The sequence below is a fragment of the Anser brachyrhynchus genome (assembly GCF_964034855.1).
Source record: "Anser brachyrhynchus genome assembly, chromosome: 28".
Lineage (NCBI taxonomy): Eukaryota > Metazoa > Chordata > Aves > Anseriformes > Anatidae > Anser > Anser brachyrhynchus.
The window spans coordinates 2,001,256-2,019,276 of NC_137721.1; the positions used below are offsets into that span (position 1 = coordinate 2,001,256).

Genomic DNA, 18,021 nt, shown 5'->3' on the forward strand with positions numbered 1-18,021 from the left:
CCCGACCTGACGGGCTGGTGCCGGGGTGAGAAAAAACCCCGTGTGGGGCAGGAACGTGGTGCGGGGAGGGTGCGCAGGGCGTGCCGCCCACCAGCCCGCCGGCCCTGGCAGCGGTTCAGCGCCTTCGCAGCCACCTCTCCGTGCGCCGCCGCTGCCGCCGGCGGGTTCGGGCGGGGGCGGCTGAAACCACAGGCACCCGAAATGACAGAGGGGAGAGGGAGGAGCGGGGTCGGGGTCGGGCTCGCTCTGCGGCCGAGCATCTGCGGGTGGCCGTATCAGATGCAGACGTGGCTCCGAGGACGGAGCCGGTCGCGGCTTTGGACGGCTCCTGGATAAGCAGCTCCCTCCTCGGCGCTGCAGCAGCGGGAGAGTTGCCACCACTCCCTGCAGCCCCATTTTCTGCCTTGCAGCCCGGTGGCCTCCCTTCATCCCAATGTCCTCCCTTCATCCCAACGTCCTCCCTGCATCTTAGTGGCCTCCCTTCATCCCAGCATCCTCCCTGCATCCCAGCGGCCTCCCTGCATCCCAATTTTCTCCCCTGAATCCCGGTGGCCTCCCTGCATCCCAGCGTCCTCCCTGCATCCCAGTTTTCTTCCCTGCATCCCCGTGCCCTCCTTACATCCCAGCAGCCTCCCTTCACCCCAGTGTCCTCCCCGCAATCCGGCAGCCTCCCTGCATCCCAGTTTTCTTCCCTGCATCCCAGCAGCCTCCCTGCATCCCCATTTTCTTCCTTGCATCCCGGTGTCCTCCCTGCATCCCAGCAGCCTCCCTTCCATCCCAGCGCCCTCCCTGCACCCCGATTTGCCTCCCCCCACCCCAGCAGCCTCCCCCGGCCTCAGCTCGTGCCTCCCTACCGGCGGCCGGGCAGCGCCATCTGCTGATGCGCAGCGAGGGGCCGGGGGCGCGCAGAGCCGAGGGGTGCCCCCCCCCCACCCCCCACCCCCTCCTTTTGGCTCCTGCTGCCCATGCCCGGTGCTGCCTGGGCCTGGGGGGGGGGCACAGGGGGGTGCCCTCGGGCCCTCCAGCCCCGTGTGCCGGCGAAGCTGCCGATTCCTTGGACCGGCCGCCGCGCTTTCGGGGGGCTGCAGCGGGCGGTGGGGGCTGCATGGGGGGCTCCTGGGGGGGGGGCTCGTGCCTCGGAGCTGGGGGGGAGGTGCCCCGTGGCCAGCGCTGCTGCGAAACTTGGTGACAGCCGTGCTGCTGCTCACGTCGGCGTTGCTGCTCCTTCTCTTGCAGATTATCAGCTGACGAGCGCTGAGTTGTCCTCGCTGCCCGCGTTCAGCTCACCCGGGGGCTTGTCCCTTGGCAACATCTCTGCCTGGCAGCAGCAGCAGCAGCAGCAACAGCAGCAGCAGCAGCAGCAGCAGCAGCAGCAACAACAACAGCAGCAGCAGCAACAGCAGCAGCAGCAGCAGCAGCAGCAGCAGCAGCAGCAGCAGCAGCACCTCGTTCCCGTCTCGCTAGGGAACTTAATGTAAGTGACACGGGTACCGTGGGCGGCTCACTTCGTGCTGCAAAGGGGGAAAAAAAAAACAAAACCACATCCAAAGGGAAATGGGAGCCTGTGGCAGGATGAGGTGACTGCGAAGAGCGGTCCCGCTAGTGCAGGAGGAGTAACTCCTAGTGCTGGCGGTGAGTCGCTCGAATTCCAAAGTCCCGTGCGGTTCCCTCGTGGAGCAGGTGTGCAGAAATGGATCTGCTCACAGCCAGGAGCAAAGCAGCCACCCGCCCGGAGCTTTTTCAGGGTGTTTCAGTCAAAACCAAGGTCTAAGCAGCTCGCCCTCGGTCGCACAAAGGCTGCGAAGCAGGGATTGAAGAGAGAGGGGCTCAGCGGCGGCCCCAAAGCCCGCTCAGGAGGAAGAAGCCGGCACTTGGCTCTCCCCCCGGGGTGCCCGGGTCCCACGCGGGCACGGCAGCACCTCTCTCCTCCGCGTGTCCAGGGTCCGGAGGTGGGATCGGGGCTGGAACGCGGGGTGCTGGTGGTGAAGGGCTTGGGCAGGGTCTAATCCTGGCTCGGCAGCGTCACGGCCCGTTCCTCCGCGATGCGCGGGTTAGGAGCTCAGTGGATTGGAGGGCGAAGTGCCAGCGACGAGATGAATAACGAGAGCCTTCCCGTTATCTCCTCCTCACCTCTTTCTCCACCTCCTCCCTACCTCCTCCTCCTCCTCCTCCTCCTCCTCCTCCTCCTCCTCCTCCTCCTCCTCCTCCTCCTCCTCCTCGCACGCCCCCCGCCCTCGGACGCCCAGACAAGGGAGCCACTTGTCCCACACCACCACTTTGACTGTCAACACCAACCCCAACATCAGCATCAAGTCGGAGCCCGTCTCGCCCAACCGGGAACGAAACACTGCCACCCCGCTCAGCACCTTCCCCCACCAGCCCCGGCACGAGCCCACCGGCCGCTCGCCCGTCGACAGCCTCAGCAGCAACACCAGCTCCTACGAGGGCAGCGAGCGGGATGATCCCGCCCGCGCCGATTTCGGCTCCTCCCTGGGGCTCCTGCGCCCCAGCAGCGAGCCCGAGGGGGAGAGCCCCTCGGTGAAGCGCATGCGGTTGGATACCTGGGTCACATAACGGGGTCCCCGCCGTCCCTCTTTTTTTTGGGGGGGGGGGGGAGAGGGGGGGGAGGCTCCGCTGGCTCGCAGCGGGGAAGGGGAGGGCGTGGGGGGGATTGGGGGGAGGGCTACGGGGTGAAACGGGTTAGGGGTTGGGGTGGGGTTGGGGGGATTATCATAAACTGCCTGAGAAATAGCTTTAGGATTTTGTAGGCATTCATTCTAGCACAGCGGGCGGCGCGCGCGGCGAGGCCGGCTGCGGGCGGCGAGGATGGGGATGGGGATGGGGGGGGGGGGGGCGGCGAAAATCGGATGGCTGCGTCCGTGCCGGAAGGAGAGGTCCCCAGCGGGGCTCATCCCTGCGGGGACAGCGGGGACGAGGGGTCCCGGGGTTGGGACATCCCCGGAGCAGAGCTTTTTCGGGGGGCGAGGGGCGATGGGGCGCGTGCTGGCAGGCGCTGAGCATCCCCGGAACGCCTCGTGCTGCCCTGAGAACCCGGGGCAGGGAGAGGAGGCTCGGCCGTGCGAAATCGGGCTGAAATCCTCCCCAAAAAGAGGCTGCCCGAGGGCCGCATCCTCCGCCGGTCCCCAGGTAGCGGCGGGCAGGAGCGGGGTTCCTGCCGGGATGGAGCGCAGCGCGCGCGTCCTTCGCCACGGGAAGGCGTCGGGGGCACGAGAGGCAGATTTATTTTTTAAGGCTTAATCCTGACTTTTGGGTTGAAACTTAGCGACAGAGAGCATCTTTTCCTGCAGATAAGGGAACTGTGTCCGGCCGCAGTCACGTTAAACCTGCCCTGACCTCTCCTGGCCGCGTCCTGCGGGGTGCAGGCGGAGCCCGGCCGTGGTGGCGCTGGTTTTGAAGAAATTGCGGTTTTTACCAAACAAAAGGCGCAAATGCATTTCAAATGCGTTCCCATCCCACGTGGGTCAAAGCTTTAAATTAGAGGAATAGGAGCAGATAGCGTTTATTTAGGGGATGCAGCTGAAATAACGCCCTTGGGATTTCGCCCGAAGGCCTCGGAAGGCGGGGGTGAGCCACGCGGAAAATCTGCTGCAGCCTCAGCCGCGTGATCCAGGGGCAGGAAAAAGGGCACGAGGGAGAAGGGGGAAGTTGTGGTGCTGCCGGCTGCTCCGGCGGGTCCCCTGGGTGCCGCAGCCTTTTGGGCTTTCCCCTGCAGGCTCTCTGCTCTGGGATGCCGTCCCCGTCCCCGTCCCCGTCCCCGTCCCCGTTCCCGGCGGGGGATGACCTTGGGGACATCCCTCACGCCGGCAGCGCTCCCCCTCCGCTGAAGGTCGCGGTTGCAAAACGGCACAAAACCTGCCCAAACGCCTCCCCGCCAGCCGCAGCTGGTGGCAGAGGCTGCCCTGGGGCCTGCGTTGTGGGGAGAGGAGCGAAAATTCCCGGTGGGATTCACCCCCCACCCACCCCCCCAGCTCTTGCTCCTCCCGGAGACCTCCGCAGAGCGTGGGGTTTCCAGCCCAGCCTGCTGAAACGGGGAGCGTTGCGTGAAAACGTGCTTGGGTGATGTCAAAGGAGAAGCCAATTGGTGTTTTTCTAAAGTTTTTCCACCCCTTTTATTTTATTTATTATTTTTTTTTCCCCCGATGTGATTTCCCCAAAGTGTCTTAATTGGAAAAAGCAACAGGAAGAAAGTAAACGATCGGGATGGAATGAACGTGGGCAACTTAAAGCGAGTAGTTTGAGGCGAGGAGACAGAACGTCCTCCAGAAATCAGGTGGAAAGGAACGGCTAGGAGAAACGATGGCCGGGGGGGGAAGCACGGGGTGCTCCTCCTGTCCCTGCGCGAGCCGCCAGCTGGGAAAAGCAGCACGAAAACTTCCCCAGCCCGGCCCCGCCGCTTCTCACCCCAAAATCCCCGCGCAGGGCAATGCCACACGCCACCGGCTCACCCAGGGACGTGCCGGGCGGAGATTTCCTAACGAAAAGCTTTGAAATATCAAACCGTCTCCACATTATTTTTTTTTTTTTGTTCTTTTTGATGAAAAATTCTCGCTTTCCTCTCCCGATCCAGCACGGCGCTCCCGAGGGACTCGGGCGGGCGATGGGAGCCCCCGCAGGCTCCCGGCAGGTTTTGTGCGGTTCTGCTGCAGCACCTCTCTCCCTGCGCCCCAAGCCTTGCCCAGCGCTTACTGGGGCGTACTGGGAGGCTTCGCGTCGCGAGCAGGGGGGGGGCGGACGTGCCTCTGTCCGTCCGTCTGTCCGGGAGGCAGGAGCCCCCCCCCCCCCGCGCGCTCCCCACCGCTTTCCGTCACCGTCCGGCTCTGCCCCGCGGAGCCGCACCGCAGCTCTTTGCACGGCCTTGCTTTGGAAATTAGGCGGGATTGACGACGACGTCTCATCGGCATCATTTTGTTTTCTTTTCCTTCTTCACCGTCCTGCGAGGAAAACCAAACCACAACCAAACGTTTTCCGCCCCGCCGGGGGGGGGGGGGGGGAGCGGGAGGGCGGCGGTGACGCTCCCCGGGGGATGCGAGGAGCGCCGGGCACCCCGCGGCACCGAGCAGCAGCACGCGGCCGTGCAGGGGGGGGCGATGAAACATTTCTGCTCATGAACTTCACGCCCCGGCTCCCGCGCTCACACCTCTACCTTGAAGCTGAGAGCCTGGAAAAAGAGGAAAAAACAAAAAAAAAACCCACAACAAAACAAAACAAAATACAAAAACCCACAAACGGAACAAAACAAACCCAGAAAAACGCACTTGGACGCGGATCCACCTGGAGGGGCGAGCCGTGCCGTGCCGTGCCGAGCCGTGCCGAGCCGTGCCAAGCCGTGCCGACGTGTGCCGAGCCGTGCCGAGCCGTGCCAAGTGGATCCGCAGCAGCGTGGCCCCGGGACTCGACGACCCCCGGCTCGTGCCACGGGCAAGTACGGCTCGTGGGCGAAATGATTTTGGGGTTGGTTTGTCGGGGGTCTCTCCGTTCCTTTCATCGGGGGCTTGGGGTATTATTTTTTTTTCGTCCGGGCCATCATCCTTCCTTTCCCCACAGACTGTAGAGTCCAGTAAACTCCTCCTAATTTTCAAAAGACACCAAGAAGAACGACAATCTAAGAAACCAACACCCTCCTTTGTGCTTCTATAAATATGTTTCTGATCTTATAATTTTATTTCTCGTGCTCATCTGTACTGTTGACAGTTACAATTGTGTATAATTTTTTTTTTTTTTTAATTTGGAATTTTTGCGTTGTATAGGGTTTAGTTTTAAAATATATATATATATATTTTCCATTTTTTAAAAAGGGGTGTTGCAAAAAAAATTGCACGATTTAAATGACAATAGTTAAAATGCTGCAGTTTTTAGAGATGTGGAAGCAAAATGGAGCTTATTTATTCTCAAAGGCTATAAAGGTGTAAAATGCATGAAGAAAAAAAAAAAAACATTTACAAAAAAAAAAAAGACAAAAAAAGTGTAACCTGAACAAAGTGTAGCGTTAAAAATTTTAAACGACGACAACAATGACAACAACAAAAAAAAAAAAAAAGAGAAAAAACAGCTAATATATTGTGTTTGGGCTAGTTTGCTTTTGTTTTTAATTGTTCCTTTTTTGGAGAATGAAATACAATTGTGTATATTTTCATATAAGAAGTATGCACTGATATGTTTCAAAAATGATATATTACTTTCTAAAAGTGTGGTTACTTACCAAAGCCTGTTTCTGATCTTTACCTTCTCGAACCCTCCGTGGATCCCTCGAGCGCGCACCGCCGGGGGGCTCGACGCCGCGGGCCGGACCCAGAGGTAACCCGGCGCAAGACCCCGGTGCCGGCTTCCTCCTCCTCCTCCTCCTCCTCCTCCTTCTCCTCCTCTTCTTTCTCCTTGGGGGCTCCGTGCAGGTGGGGATGGGCTCGGGACCCCCCCGTGCTGGCTGATTTGGGGGATGCTGGCCTTTCCCCGATCCCACTGGGGCTTTGGGGGGGGTCCCTGGGTGCGCGGTTCCCCTCGGGGTGCCCGGGACGGGGGGGGCAGTGGGTGATGCGACGAGTGGGGTTTGCCCTCGGGTGGGCGTCCTGTGCAGAGAGGGGCTCACGAAAAATAACCCGGGTGTAGGGTATTTAGGGAAAAACCCGGGTGTAGGGTATGGAGGGGCACCCAAAATACGCGGGGGGCTGCTGGGGGCTCGCCCCCGCGGGGGCTGCAGGGTGCTCGGCTGGCGGAGGGACGGGGTGGCCCCTGCTAATGGGGTGCTGGTGCTGGCTGTGGCTGTGCGAGGGGCACCCCAAACCTCCGGGCAGGGGTCTCCGTGTCCCCCCCATCGCCCCCGGTGCTCAGGGCGGGGATTCGAGGTCGCCCCCGGTGGGTGGAAGCGTTGGAAGCAGAGCTGGTCGCAAAAAGGGTGCGCGTGGTCCTCAAAGGGGGGCAAGGAGGAGGGGGATGCTTTCTCCCCTTCCTCACTTTCCGCCCTTCAAATTCTCACCTAACCAGGGAAAACACAGAATTACAACAAAAAAATCCTTAAAAACTCCACCTCCTGCCCTTTTTTTGCACCAGTTTGCCCGGCGGAGCATCGTGCTGCGGTGCCCGCGGCATCGCGGTGGCATGCGCTGCCCCCCCGCCTGTCCCCTCCGGCTGAGGGTGACACTCGGGGTCCTCCGGGGACCTCAAGCACCCAAAGTGACAAAAACCCATCCCCGTCCCCTCTCCCTGCCCACAGCGCCAGTGGGCTTCAGCCAAAGGTTTGCTCGGTTCCCATCTTGGCATCGCTTTTACTCTGTCCTTTCTTCTCCTCCCCTTGCTTCACTTTTTTTTTCCTTTTCACTTTTTTTTTTTTCCTTTTCACTTTTTCTCCTTTTCATTTTTTTCCCTTTCACCTTTTTTTTCCTTTTCACTTTTTTCCCTTTCACCTTTTTTTTCCTTTTCACTTTTTTCCTTTTCACTTTTTTCCTTTTTTTTTTTTTTCCTTTTCACTTTTTTTTTCATTTTTAACCCCCCAAGCCCCTCCGGGCCCCCGAACGAGCATCGTGTGCTCACTACCTCCATCCCCCTTCCCCTGCCCGAAGCCAGAAGCCATGCTCGGGATGCAGGAGGGCCGCTCCTCCCTTCGTGTTCCCCGTCCTTCTCCCCTCCTCTCTCTCTGATCTCTCTCTCGTAGGATTTTACCTGGCTACTGTAACTGTAAATAGCGAGTTTCGATATGTTAGCAATGGTAACAGTACAGAAAACTGGTTTTTGTTGTATTGATATGAAATGAGATTATATTTTTGTCAGAGTATATTGTAATAATACTGACTTTGGACATGGCCGAACTGTACAGCTGTTTCTTGTTTTACCCCTGGCTCTTCCCCGGTCCTGCTTTGCCCAGCCCGGACCCCCCAGGATGTGGCCAAATGGGGCCGATGGGGGTGGGGGGCAAGCCCAGGACCCCCCGATTTGGGTTCTAATGTGGAGAGACCCCGGGCTCGGAGAGGCCGAGGGGACCCCGCCACCGAACCCCAAGGGAATTTTTCAGCCCTGTTTTCTAAGAGCGATGCCTTTTGTAAAACCTCGAGCCAGAAGAGGGTGGCGTGGCGGGGGCAGCCTGGGGGGGCTTTTTTTGGGGGGGAAGGGGTCCTGGGATTGGGGATTCTGCAGTGTCCCCTGCCAAGTGCCCAGGGCGCAAGGACAGCGGCGATGTCCTGCGGCTCTGCCCAAGCAATTTGCAGAAAAATAGGATGCTGAAATCGCAGGGGGCATCGCGGCTGCGCCGTGGCCCCCCCGTGTCCCTCCGGTCACCTGCGGTGGCTTTAGTGGCGGGTCCTGCTTCTTACCCCAACCCCGTCGCCGTCCCCCGTGCCCTGTAGCTCAAGTAGGTGGTAGCATACTCTGGGGTGCCCGCAGCAACCTCTGTAAGATAGACTAGACCCTTTAAATGATGCACTAAGAGAAAAAAAAAATAAAAATCCCCCCCAAAAGTGTAGATATGCAGTGGGCAGTCGGAGCTCCTGCACGGCCCAGCCTGGATGTGCTGTCCCAGGCGGCTCCGCTCCTCGCCCCCCCCCAGGATGCTGCACAGGTAGAAGCGAACCAGGACGTGCACTCCCCCCTCCTCGTAGTTTTATTTATTGTTCCAAGAAGCAATTTAAAAAAGAAAAGAAAAAAAAAAAGATAAACCGTGTATCTATAAATATATATATATATATTTTTAACCTTTTTTTCCCCCCCCTCGATGCTCCTCCAGCTGTGTGTGTGCGTGTGTGTGTGTGCGAGTCGAGGGGTTCTGCGGCAGCCGGGGGGGCAGACGTGCGACGTCGCTTTTGCCCTGGGGAAGGGGCACAGGGTGGGGGGACCGGGGGTCCCGCCACCACGCGCAGGTTTTTTTGGGGGTCAAAGCAGGGAGAGGGAGGGTTTACGCCAAGAACTTGCGAGCGTTGCACTGGGATCTTTGACCAATTCCATCTTCCTTTGAGCGTTTGCACCCTCGGGTCCCGCCTGGCCGAGGGGCTCCCGAGCCCTGGGGGCGCCCCCGTCCCCGTCCCCGTCCGCACCTCTGACAATCAGTGGCTCCTTCCTGGGGACCGCAGCACGTGGCTGAGACGTCCGTTTTGGTTTTTCGATATTCCTTTTTTTTTGTGCTGTATGGTGATGCGTTATTGTATATTCCACAATAAGAAAAGGGAAAAAAAAGAAAAGAAAAAGAAAAAAAAAAAAGGGATAAAAAAATGCTAATAATAATAATTATCATGAGAAATTCTTATGAGTTTTGTTTGGAAACTCTTTCACTATATTTGTTGTAAAGAGGTTTACTATTAAAAAGGAAAAAAAATACACGTTTCTGATAACTTTCTGTGCCTCTGGCTCTTCATTCCCCTCCCTCCTCACCCCCTCGTGCCGTGGGGCGGTTGTTGTCTCACCCAGCCCCGGTGGCCTGAGGCACCCTTGGGTGCGTTGGCACAGGCTGGCCCAGACGCCGTGGCGGGGCAGCGGGACACATTCGGGGACGCCGAGCTGGGGACAGTGCCCCCCGGGACAGCCGCTTCTGGCCCCCCTCGCAGCCCTGTCCCTCCCTGTGGGCTCCGTTCCCCAGCCTCACCATGGCGTGGTGGTGGAGGCAGCGCAGGAGGCCTGCAGGGACAGCGGTCCCCATGGCCACCCACGTTCCGCCACCCTCTGGCACCACATTTCCCACCCAAATCACTTCCCCGATGGCTGATGAGACCCGCTGCAGCGGGTTTATGGGGCACGCTCAACCCACCCCACCTGCAGGAGGTCAGATAAACGGCCTCCCGGCCTCCACCTGGAGGTGGGCTCTGGTGTGGGCATGGGGCTGCGGGTAAGTGGGTGCATTCCTTGGGGCCAAGCTGTGGGGTCCCACAAACACCCGTGGGGCTCGTGGTGTGGGCACTGGGGGCAAGCGGCACCGCACCTGGAGGCTATGGGACGGGAGGAGGCACGGGCCTCCGATGTCCTCCTCGTCCCAAACATGGCTGGAGGGGTCCCTAAGTCACAGGGCCCCCATACCACGGGGGGGTGTGTCCATGTCGTGGGGGTCCTCACGTCGTGGGGGGTCCTCATGTCGTGGGGGTCTTGGGGTCTTCATGTCATGGAGTCCTCACGTCGTGGGGTCTTCACAACGTGGGGGTCTTGTGGTCTTCACATCCTGGGGCCTTCATGCCATGGGGGGTCTTTATGTCGTGGGGGTCCTCACGTCGTGGGGTCCTCATGTCGTGGGGGTCGTGGGGTCCTCACGTCGTGGGGTCTTCACAACGTGGGGGTCTTGTGGTCTTCACATCATGGGGCCTTCATGCCATGGGGGGTCTTTATGTCGTGGGGTCTTCACGTTGTGGGGTTTTCACTTCATGGGAGGGGTCTTCACGTCTTCGGGGCCTTCACATCGTGGGGTCTTCACCCTCTGGGCCCCCCCTGCCCACGAGGCCCGGGTTTTGGGGTCGAGGCCAGGCCGGGCCGCCAGATGGCGGCAGAGCTCCGTCCTCAGCCCGGCCCCGCATGGCCGCGGGATGGCGCCGTGGCCGTGGAGCAGGCCCCGGGAGCCAGGGTGGGCGCTGGGGACGTTTGGGACCCCCCCCCCGAAAAGGAGTTTGGGCCTCCCTGCTGGGGGAGGCCGGCGGGCTCCCGGCGTTGGGCGCGAATTCTGTGAAAATAAATAAAAAGAAAGGCGAACGGCCTGGGCCCTGTGTTGGCCGCCATCACGCGCCGACCCACAGCCGTCCTTCGGCCCAGGCGGCCTCAAAGCGTGGTGGCGGCCTCCTGGAGGCTTCGGGGGGCACGAGGGCTGGTACAAGGCCCTAAAAGACCCCCAAAATTTCCAATACAAATGTTAAGGTTGTGAACCACCACTTCATCAAAATCACTTTCCTACAAGGCCTGACTCCCCGTTGCGGGAGCCTGTCCCCCCTGCAGCAAGCGCACGCTTGGGGTGTAAATAAGGAGGTTTCATCAAAAGAAACTTGCAAAAACGGAGCGATAATCGTGTTTGTATTGCGGCTGTTCGTGCTGGAGGGGCTTCGGCACCGGCAGGTGCTGGGAAGCATCTCTGCCCTCCGGGGACAGCCGCAGGGAGAAGGGAAGAAGAAAGAGAAAACCGTTTGCCCCTCGTCATTCCGCTGGCAGCCTGGGCTTGTCCCCCAATACACTGCTAAGATTTGGCAAGCGAGGAGGCTGGAAAAAAAAACCTTGGTGCCCCCCTGCGTGTGGGGTGACCCCTGGGCAAGGCATCCTCCAGCGATTTCCCCGTGTAAACTGATGGCTCCTTGCAGCCGGAGCCGCTCGGTGCACGGCAGAGCCAGCCGCCGGGCTCAGAGGCTCGGGCTTAGCTCCAGAGAGCCAACGGGGTGAGAAGAAAACCCCAAGGAAAGCTCCCGCGTGCCCTGAGAGCCGTCCGCACACTCCAGGCACTCCCTGCCTGTTTTACAGACCCCCCCATCCTCAAACTTTGAAGTAGATCTTTTAAACAACAGCAACAAGCTCATGTGCCCGGTATAAATCTTTAATCAGAACATGCTTTCCCCTTCGGAGCCCGCACCGCTGTGTACAATCGGAACGCAAATCAAAAGAAAGCGAAGTGAATTATTCATTGGGAATCTTTCCGCGCCCGACACGGCGAGGCTCGGAGGCAGAGGCCGGGGCTGCACTGCGGTCTCGGGGCTCTTCGTCCTCTCCCCCGCACCGGGAGCTGAATCCCCACGAGAAAGGGGACGTGGAAGCGGACCCCCGTGTCCCTCCCCAGCTCCCCCCATAGCCCTCGTGCCCCCCCTGCTCGTTGTGAAACAACGCTTCCAGCGCCGGCGTCGCGTTGCGGGGCTCCTCCTGTGTTTTGCTGCTAACATGACACAGAGGCGTCGAAGGATCTAAACATTTAGGCAGAGTTGCCAAAGCTGCGCGGAGAACGGCACCGAGCGCGCTTCTGGAGGGGGGAGGATTATTATCAGTATTGTCGTCGGCATTATTATTATTATTTGAGGGATGCTCGGGCCTATGTATTGATAAATCTCTGACACGGCGCATTGTTCTCACTCTTCAGTGGAAGGAAAAACCTTTTCTTGTTGGTTTTTTATTTTATTTTTTTTTTTATTTCACAGTCACGCTCCATGGCACAAACTGTAAAAATACATTTTTAAATGGCAAAAACAGACAGGTCGAGACCTTTCTGTTAACAATCCTCCACCCCATCCTTGAAATCTAAAGTAGTGAAGGATTTTGCGGAAAATAATGGATCATTTTCCCATTTACCCATGATTCAAGGATTAATAACTAATCCCATCAAAGGACATCTGCTTAGATTGTTCCTTGTCAGTGAAAGTAAATAGAGCCTTTTAGTCTTTAGACCTAAACTCCTCTGAGGTTATTATGCCGAGGGAACCTCCTACAAGCGGTCGCTTTCTCTTTCGCTCCTGCTGTGCCTAACCCTGGAGGGAGAAAGCAAACTTTGGTAGTCCTGGACATAAAGGTTATGTGCTGGAAGGGGGGAGACCTTTAGGAGAGGCCGGTAAGCCGAGACCCTGCCCTGGCCTCGGCGGGGCGATGGCAGGAGGCTGCAGCCTCCTTGTCCTGCCTCCGTGCACGACTCCCGGGTGCTGCTGCGGTGCCCTGGCTGAAAACATCTCCCTGGTCCAAGCTCCGCTGTTTTGGTGACGCTTGGGATCGGATCTCTTGGGATCAGAGGAAGGGAAAATGGGAAACTGCTTGGGTCTGAGTCCAAAATCCCTTGGGGCAGCAGAAAAAGCACACGGGAGCAGGGCCAAGGCAGAGCCCAGCTCCATCGGCACCCGGGGGCCGCCGACCCCCTGACTGGGCAGCGGTACGGCCCGCCCGTGTCACCGCAGGGAGAAGCAGGGGGACGGTACGAGTCTTTTGCCCCCAAGACCCAGGAAATAATGAACTTCTCGATAAATCACCAGCTGTGGTCGTGTGGTGTGGTCCGGCATCAGGCAGGCTCCGGATGCTTCGTAGAAAGCAGATTTTGGGGGACAATCGGGCAGAGCCTTTCCCCAAAGAGCTCAGGACGAACCCTCCTAAGCAAAAATGTGACTAAATTACCCCAAATAATTGCCCAGGAGCTGCTTTTCACACGGAGGGGGCAGCGGGACCCCTGTGGATGATGCTGAGGGCACCTGGGGCCATGGCCAAACACCGGGCGAGGGATGCGCGCATATCATTTGTTGTAGGCATTTCAGAACATCTAAAATTAGATATTAGGGTTTCTTTTTTTTATTATTTTTGTCCCCTGCCAGAACATGGCTGTGTCTCATCCACAAACACCAGCTGTGGGTTTTGCTCTTGCTTCAGAAAGGCTTCCTCGGAGACGCAGACAAAAAGGAACGCTGCTCCACCCTCTCCCTCGCGCACGAAATCGGGGAGGAATCACAAGATTACAGCCCCAAACCCCGCTCTGGGGGAACTTTTCACAACCCGGGTGGAAAGCAGCCCCGTGGACCCCGCACCCCCGTAATCCAGACCCTGCTCCAAGCCCTGGCTGAGGGAACAATTGCAGGCAAAGCCAGTGGGAGTTCAAAAGGAGCAATACTGAATTAAACGATGGCAATTTCCCTTATTTTCCGCCGCTTAAAGGTGCACGCTGGGAATGTTTAAATATCCTTGTTATCCCCTTCAATACCTAGAGAACATTTTTTTAACGAGCAGGGCTGTAATCAGGCCGCGTTCGTGCCAGGCATCTCTTACTAACAAACGCCATTCTCCAAAAGAGCTGTCCAGAGCCCATCCAGAGCCCTTTGAAGCAGAAGAAAAGGCACCTGCTGGACTGAGCGCTGCGGGCAGCTGTGCGAGCCGGGTAGGTGCCGGGGGACACTTCGCCCAATTTCACCGAGACAAAACAGAGCCCCCCCCTTCAGTGCGGAAAGGGAGATTTTGTTTATTTAACTATATATTTTTGGGGGGGTTACTGCGCATTTGGGGATGAACTGATGAGGACAGCGTCACACCTCGGGTGAGGATTGCCTGGTGTAAATGGATTTGTTTCCAGGCTCCAGCCCCTTTCCCCTGCGGAGCTCCCTGGCAGCGTGGGTGCTTTGGAGGCATCTAGCCGCGGCTTGGCCTTTGGGAGAACAGTTAAAATCTCCGTCTCGGGCAGGAAACCCGTGCTGTGGAGAGGCAGGAAGAAGGCAGGAGGCTTCCCAGCCTGGATCTGGCTGGGGGATGAGGATTTGCCCCGGTACCCGTGGGTGCCTGGGCTACGGTGGAGCCGGGCACGCGGTACCGGAGGCTGCCCGTGCGCAGCGCAGCCCCGCAGGCCTGGGGATGGCTCTGGAGCATCTTTTGTTGCAATTTTCTTTGTCTGGTGCGTGCTGAAACGGGGGCATCGCGTGGCCCAGGCGGAGCAAAAAATGCCCGGTGAATGAAAATGCCAAGTGCAAAACGCTGTGGGGGTGCTTACCAGCGAGACAAAGGCTTTTCCCTGGGCATCGCCCAAAAGAAGTCCCCAAAAATCAGTTTAGCCATTGACCTGCTCACACACCCGCACCCCAATTTTAGATGTGCTTGGGGCCATAAAGAGGATTTCGAACAAAACCTGGGCATGCTAGGCTGGGTGAGAATCCGTGCGCGCTGTCGGAGGAGGCAGCGGTTGTTGCACGGCCATGGTTTATAGGCAATAAGCGCACGCGGCGTGTCTGGAGTCACATGTGTTGGTGCACATCTCGGTGCAAACACTTAAAAAGCCAAAAAAAATCTTCTCTGGACCATCTGTGGCATTTCTTCCAGAGCTCAAACATCTCCCAAATGGAGCCTCTCCGAGCTGGCAGGCGAAAACGAGGGAATTACCCTCAAAAACCCCACCACACGCTTCGCCCGTCTGCGTGCTCCCCGCGTGTGCCCGCGCTCCCCAGCTGGACGTGGCTGCTGGGCGCACGCCTGCAGCTCCGTGCAAACCCCCCCGCGCCTTGCACGCTCGCCGCCTGCGTGTGCTGCGCGCCCGGCGTGCCCAGGGCTTCGCTGCGGGATCGCTGCGGGATTCCCGCACCGGCTCTGGCACCGCACACATCCTGCGTACAGGGCGCGTCCCTATGGGGTGTGAGCGCACCCCAAAGGTTTTGGGGCAGCTCTGGGTGTTGGTGCTGCTGGATTCGCACCCTGCTGGCATCGCAGCCCCCTGCTGAGCGTGGCCTGATGCGGGCTGGGGGGCTCGGACCCCTCGCAAGCCCCCCTGAGCCCCCCCTGGCACAACGCCTGCACCGTGCCACGCACACGAGCCCAGCGCTGGGCGCGTTTTGGGGCAGAATCGAGGCATTGCGTTGCTGTGGTGGTTTGTTATTATTATTATTATTATTATTATTATTATTATTATTATTATTTACATTCCCTAAAAAAGGATTTTTTAAGCCAGGTGCGGGTCAAAGGACCCCGGGGGCTCCCCCGCGGCCCCCGGTGCGCGCAAACACCGTGGGGATGGGGAGGGCGCAGGGGGTCCCCCTGTCCCTCGCCCCCCCGGGACACCAATTGCGCAAAACTGCGGCTTTCGGGGGTGAAACTCGCCTCGAGCACCTGCGATTATTGATCCCCCCTCCTGCACGGCAGCCCGGAGGTTGCCTGGCTTCGAAATTTGCCTGGTTTGGGAATTTTTTCTCCCTTCGAAATTCGCCTTCCTGCGAAATTTGTCTGCCTTCGGGATTTGTCTGCCTTCCTGCGAAATTTGCCTGCCTTCGGGATTTCCCTTCCTCCTGAATTTGCCTCCCTTCACAAGCTCGCTAGAAAAAAAAAATAAAGTTTAAAACGCCCGTTTTCCTTAAATAACGCCCCCCCCACCCATCCCCAAGTGCCCGGACTGAGAACCGCCGACGCCTTAAAAAATAAACGCGAGCCTCGGTGGGCGCAAAACTCCCCGGCTGTGGGCTGCGCTGCTTCCCGAGGTGGTGCCGAGCAGGCTGGGGGGTGCCTTATTTCGGTGCCCCCCCCCGGCCCCTGCTCCTGCAAAGCACCGCGGAGCTTTGCCCCCCCCTCCCCGGAGCTGGGCGCCCGCCGGAGCGCAGCGCCCGCAGCCGAGCCTGGTCCGGAGGCGAAAAGTCGCCGATTTCTGTAATTTCCACTTAAATTTCCACCGGGGGTCGAAAGAGCGATTTTTTTTCGCTCGGGGGGAACCGAGAGGATTTGTGTTTATTTATTTTTTTTTTGGTTTATTTTCTCCTTTTCAGACGGTGTTTGGGAACTCGCCGGCGGTTTGCAGAAACTAGCGGGAATTAACCCCAAACAGAAACGCGAAACAAATCCAAATAGGAGATAAGGCGAAAGGGGGGGAGGAAAGTCCCTCCGCCCGTCGCCTCCCGAGCTGTTTTCCAATTTGGGGCCATTCATGGTAAATACATGAATGGGTAAAAAAAAAAAAAGGAAAAAAAGGGAAAAAAAAATCCTGGTGGCTGAGGAATTAATGAGGGATGGGGCAGAGGAATGCGGAGAGCAGCGACCCGCACGGGGCTGGGAAAAGCGGCTCAGCTGCCGGGCTGCAAATTCAGGAGCTTGAAAGGGCTTTTCCCAATTAAAAAAAAAAAAAAAAAGAAGTGCCCCCCCCCCCCGGGCCCACCCCCAGGACCCCCTGCAATTACCTCGTTCCCCGCGGGGCCGAGCCGGGCTGCGGGGCTGTTGCTCGCCGGAAGAAAATTTTGGGGTTGTTTTAAGGGAAAGCCGTGAAAAATCGCGCCCGGAGGGGGAAGGGATCGGTTGCGAGTTTGGTCGCGTCGTCGGGGTTTTGGGGGTGTTGCAAAAGAAATAAAAAATGCTGCGGGCGAAGCGAAAGGGGAAAAAAAAAAAAATCCCAAATAGGGAGGAAAATTGGAGTCCGGCTTGGAAGGGGGATTTTTTTTCTGCGGAATAAGCCAAGTTTCGGGTTTGTGGAGGGGGGGGGGGGACAGAAGGCGTTTGGGAAAGAGAGGGGGGAGAGCGTGGAGCTGGGGAAACTTGGGGAAATGCCTCGGTGCCGGTGCCCCCTGCCCTGGGTGGGCACCGGGGAGGAAATCCTCCGGCTTTGCTCAGGAAATGCCGGGGGGGATTTTGCTGCTAATCTGTGCTTATCGAGAAAAAAAAAATATATGATAATAATAAAAATAAAGAAATGGGAAACCCAGCCGGCGGTGCTTCTAAAATCGCAGGTAACTCTCTATCGCGATAGGGAACCCGCGGTCGATCGTGTGCGCCGGGAAATCCCAGGTTTGGTTGATTTGCTTTTATTTTTCAGGGAGAAATCCGTATTTTCCGAGGTTGGTCGTGCCCGGGCCGGAGCCGCCCGGGTCCCCCGGCATCCTGGCACCCGGCGTTTCGCTAATTACCAGGCGCTTTCCCCAATTAGCGGCCGTTTTCCCCGGGCTGCCGCCGCCGGGAGCGAGCCGGGGCCGTGCCGCCCGTCCTGCATTTGGCTTTTTGGGGGCCCCAGCGAGCTCTTTGTGCCCTAGAAGCCCCCCCAAAAAGTCCCCTGAGCTCCCCCCGCCCTGTTCGGCCCCGAACCGGGGCGCGTTCGCTCGGAAACGCTCCCCGCATCTCAGCCCCGCCGCTGCGCCTAGGGCTTACCATATTTGCATATATGCTAATGAGCCCCTAATTGCCAGGCTGCGGCGCTTCGCCGATCGATTTCCAGAAATCCAGAGGTGAAGGGAGCTCGGAAATAGCGCAGCTCCCTTCCCCCCTCGCAGCACCCCCCCCCGGCCCCCCGGCCGGAGCCGTCCCCGCGTTTCGCAGCGCAACTTTTGCACCTGGAGCCACGGCTGCGCCGCGGGGAGGCTGCGGGGAAGCTGCGGGGAGGTTGCGGGGAAGGCTGCGGGGAAGGCTCCGCGCCCGCTCCTCCGGATCCCCGCGCCCGGCTCCGGCCCCGCTCCTCCGCCGACGGATCCGGCCCCGGCCCCGGCCCCGGCGCGGGGGCTGCGGAGGTGGGGGGGGGGGGGGGGGGGGGAGCCCGCGGCGGGCAGGGAGGGAGGGCTGTGGGGCAGGGATAGGGGGATGTGGGGCAGGGGGTAGAGGGATTTGGGGCAGGGTTATGGGGCAGGGCTGTGGGGCAGGGGTAGAAGGATGCGC

General features: G+C 58.8%; 1 protein-coding gene and 1 long non-coding RNA gene across 16 annotated transcripts in view; one reads left to right on the top strand and one right to left on the bottom strand.

Annotated features, from left to right (window-relative positions):
* MEF2D (myocyte enhancer factor 2D) overlaps window positions 1-2,751 on the top strand; it is a 59,173-nt gene extending 56,422 nt beyond the window's left edge. For all 15 annotated transcript variants that reach the window (XM_080570141.1, XM_080570143.1, XM_080570134.1 and 12 more), the window contains 2 exons: window positions 1,237-1,474; window positions 2,247-2,751. In XM_080570141.1, the coding sequence (XP_080426267.1) occupies window positions 1,237-1,474; window positions 2,247-2,574 (566 nt within the window). In that variant the 3' untranslated portion in view covers window positions 2,575-2,751. The remainder of the gene's footprint in view (window positions 1-1,236; window positions 1,475-2,246) is intronic.
* Window positions 2,752-5,130: 2,379 nt separating this feature from the next.
* On the bottom strand, window positions 5,131-13,796 carry LOC308183786. Its single transcript, XR_013942500.1, has 2 exons — window positions 7,452-13,796; window positions 5,131-7,402 (listed from the first exon to the last, which is right to left on the bottom strand). It is a non-coding gene; the product is annotated as an uncharacterized lncRNA (long non-coding RNA).
* Window positions 13,797-18,021: the final 4,225 nt, after the last annotated feature.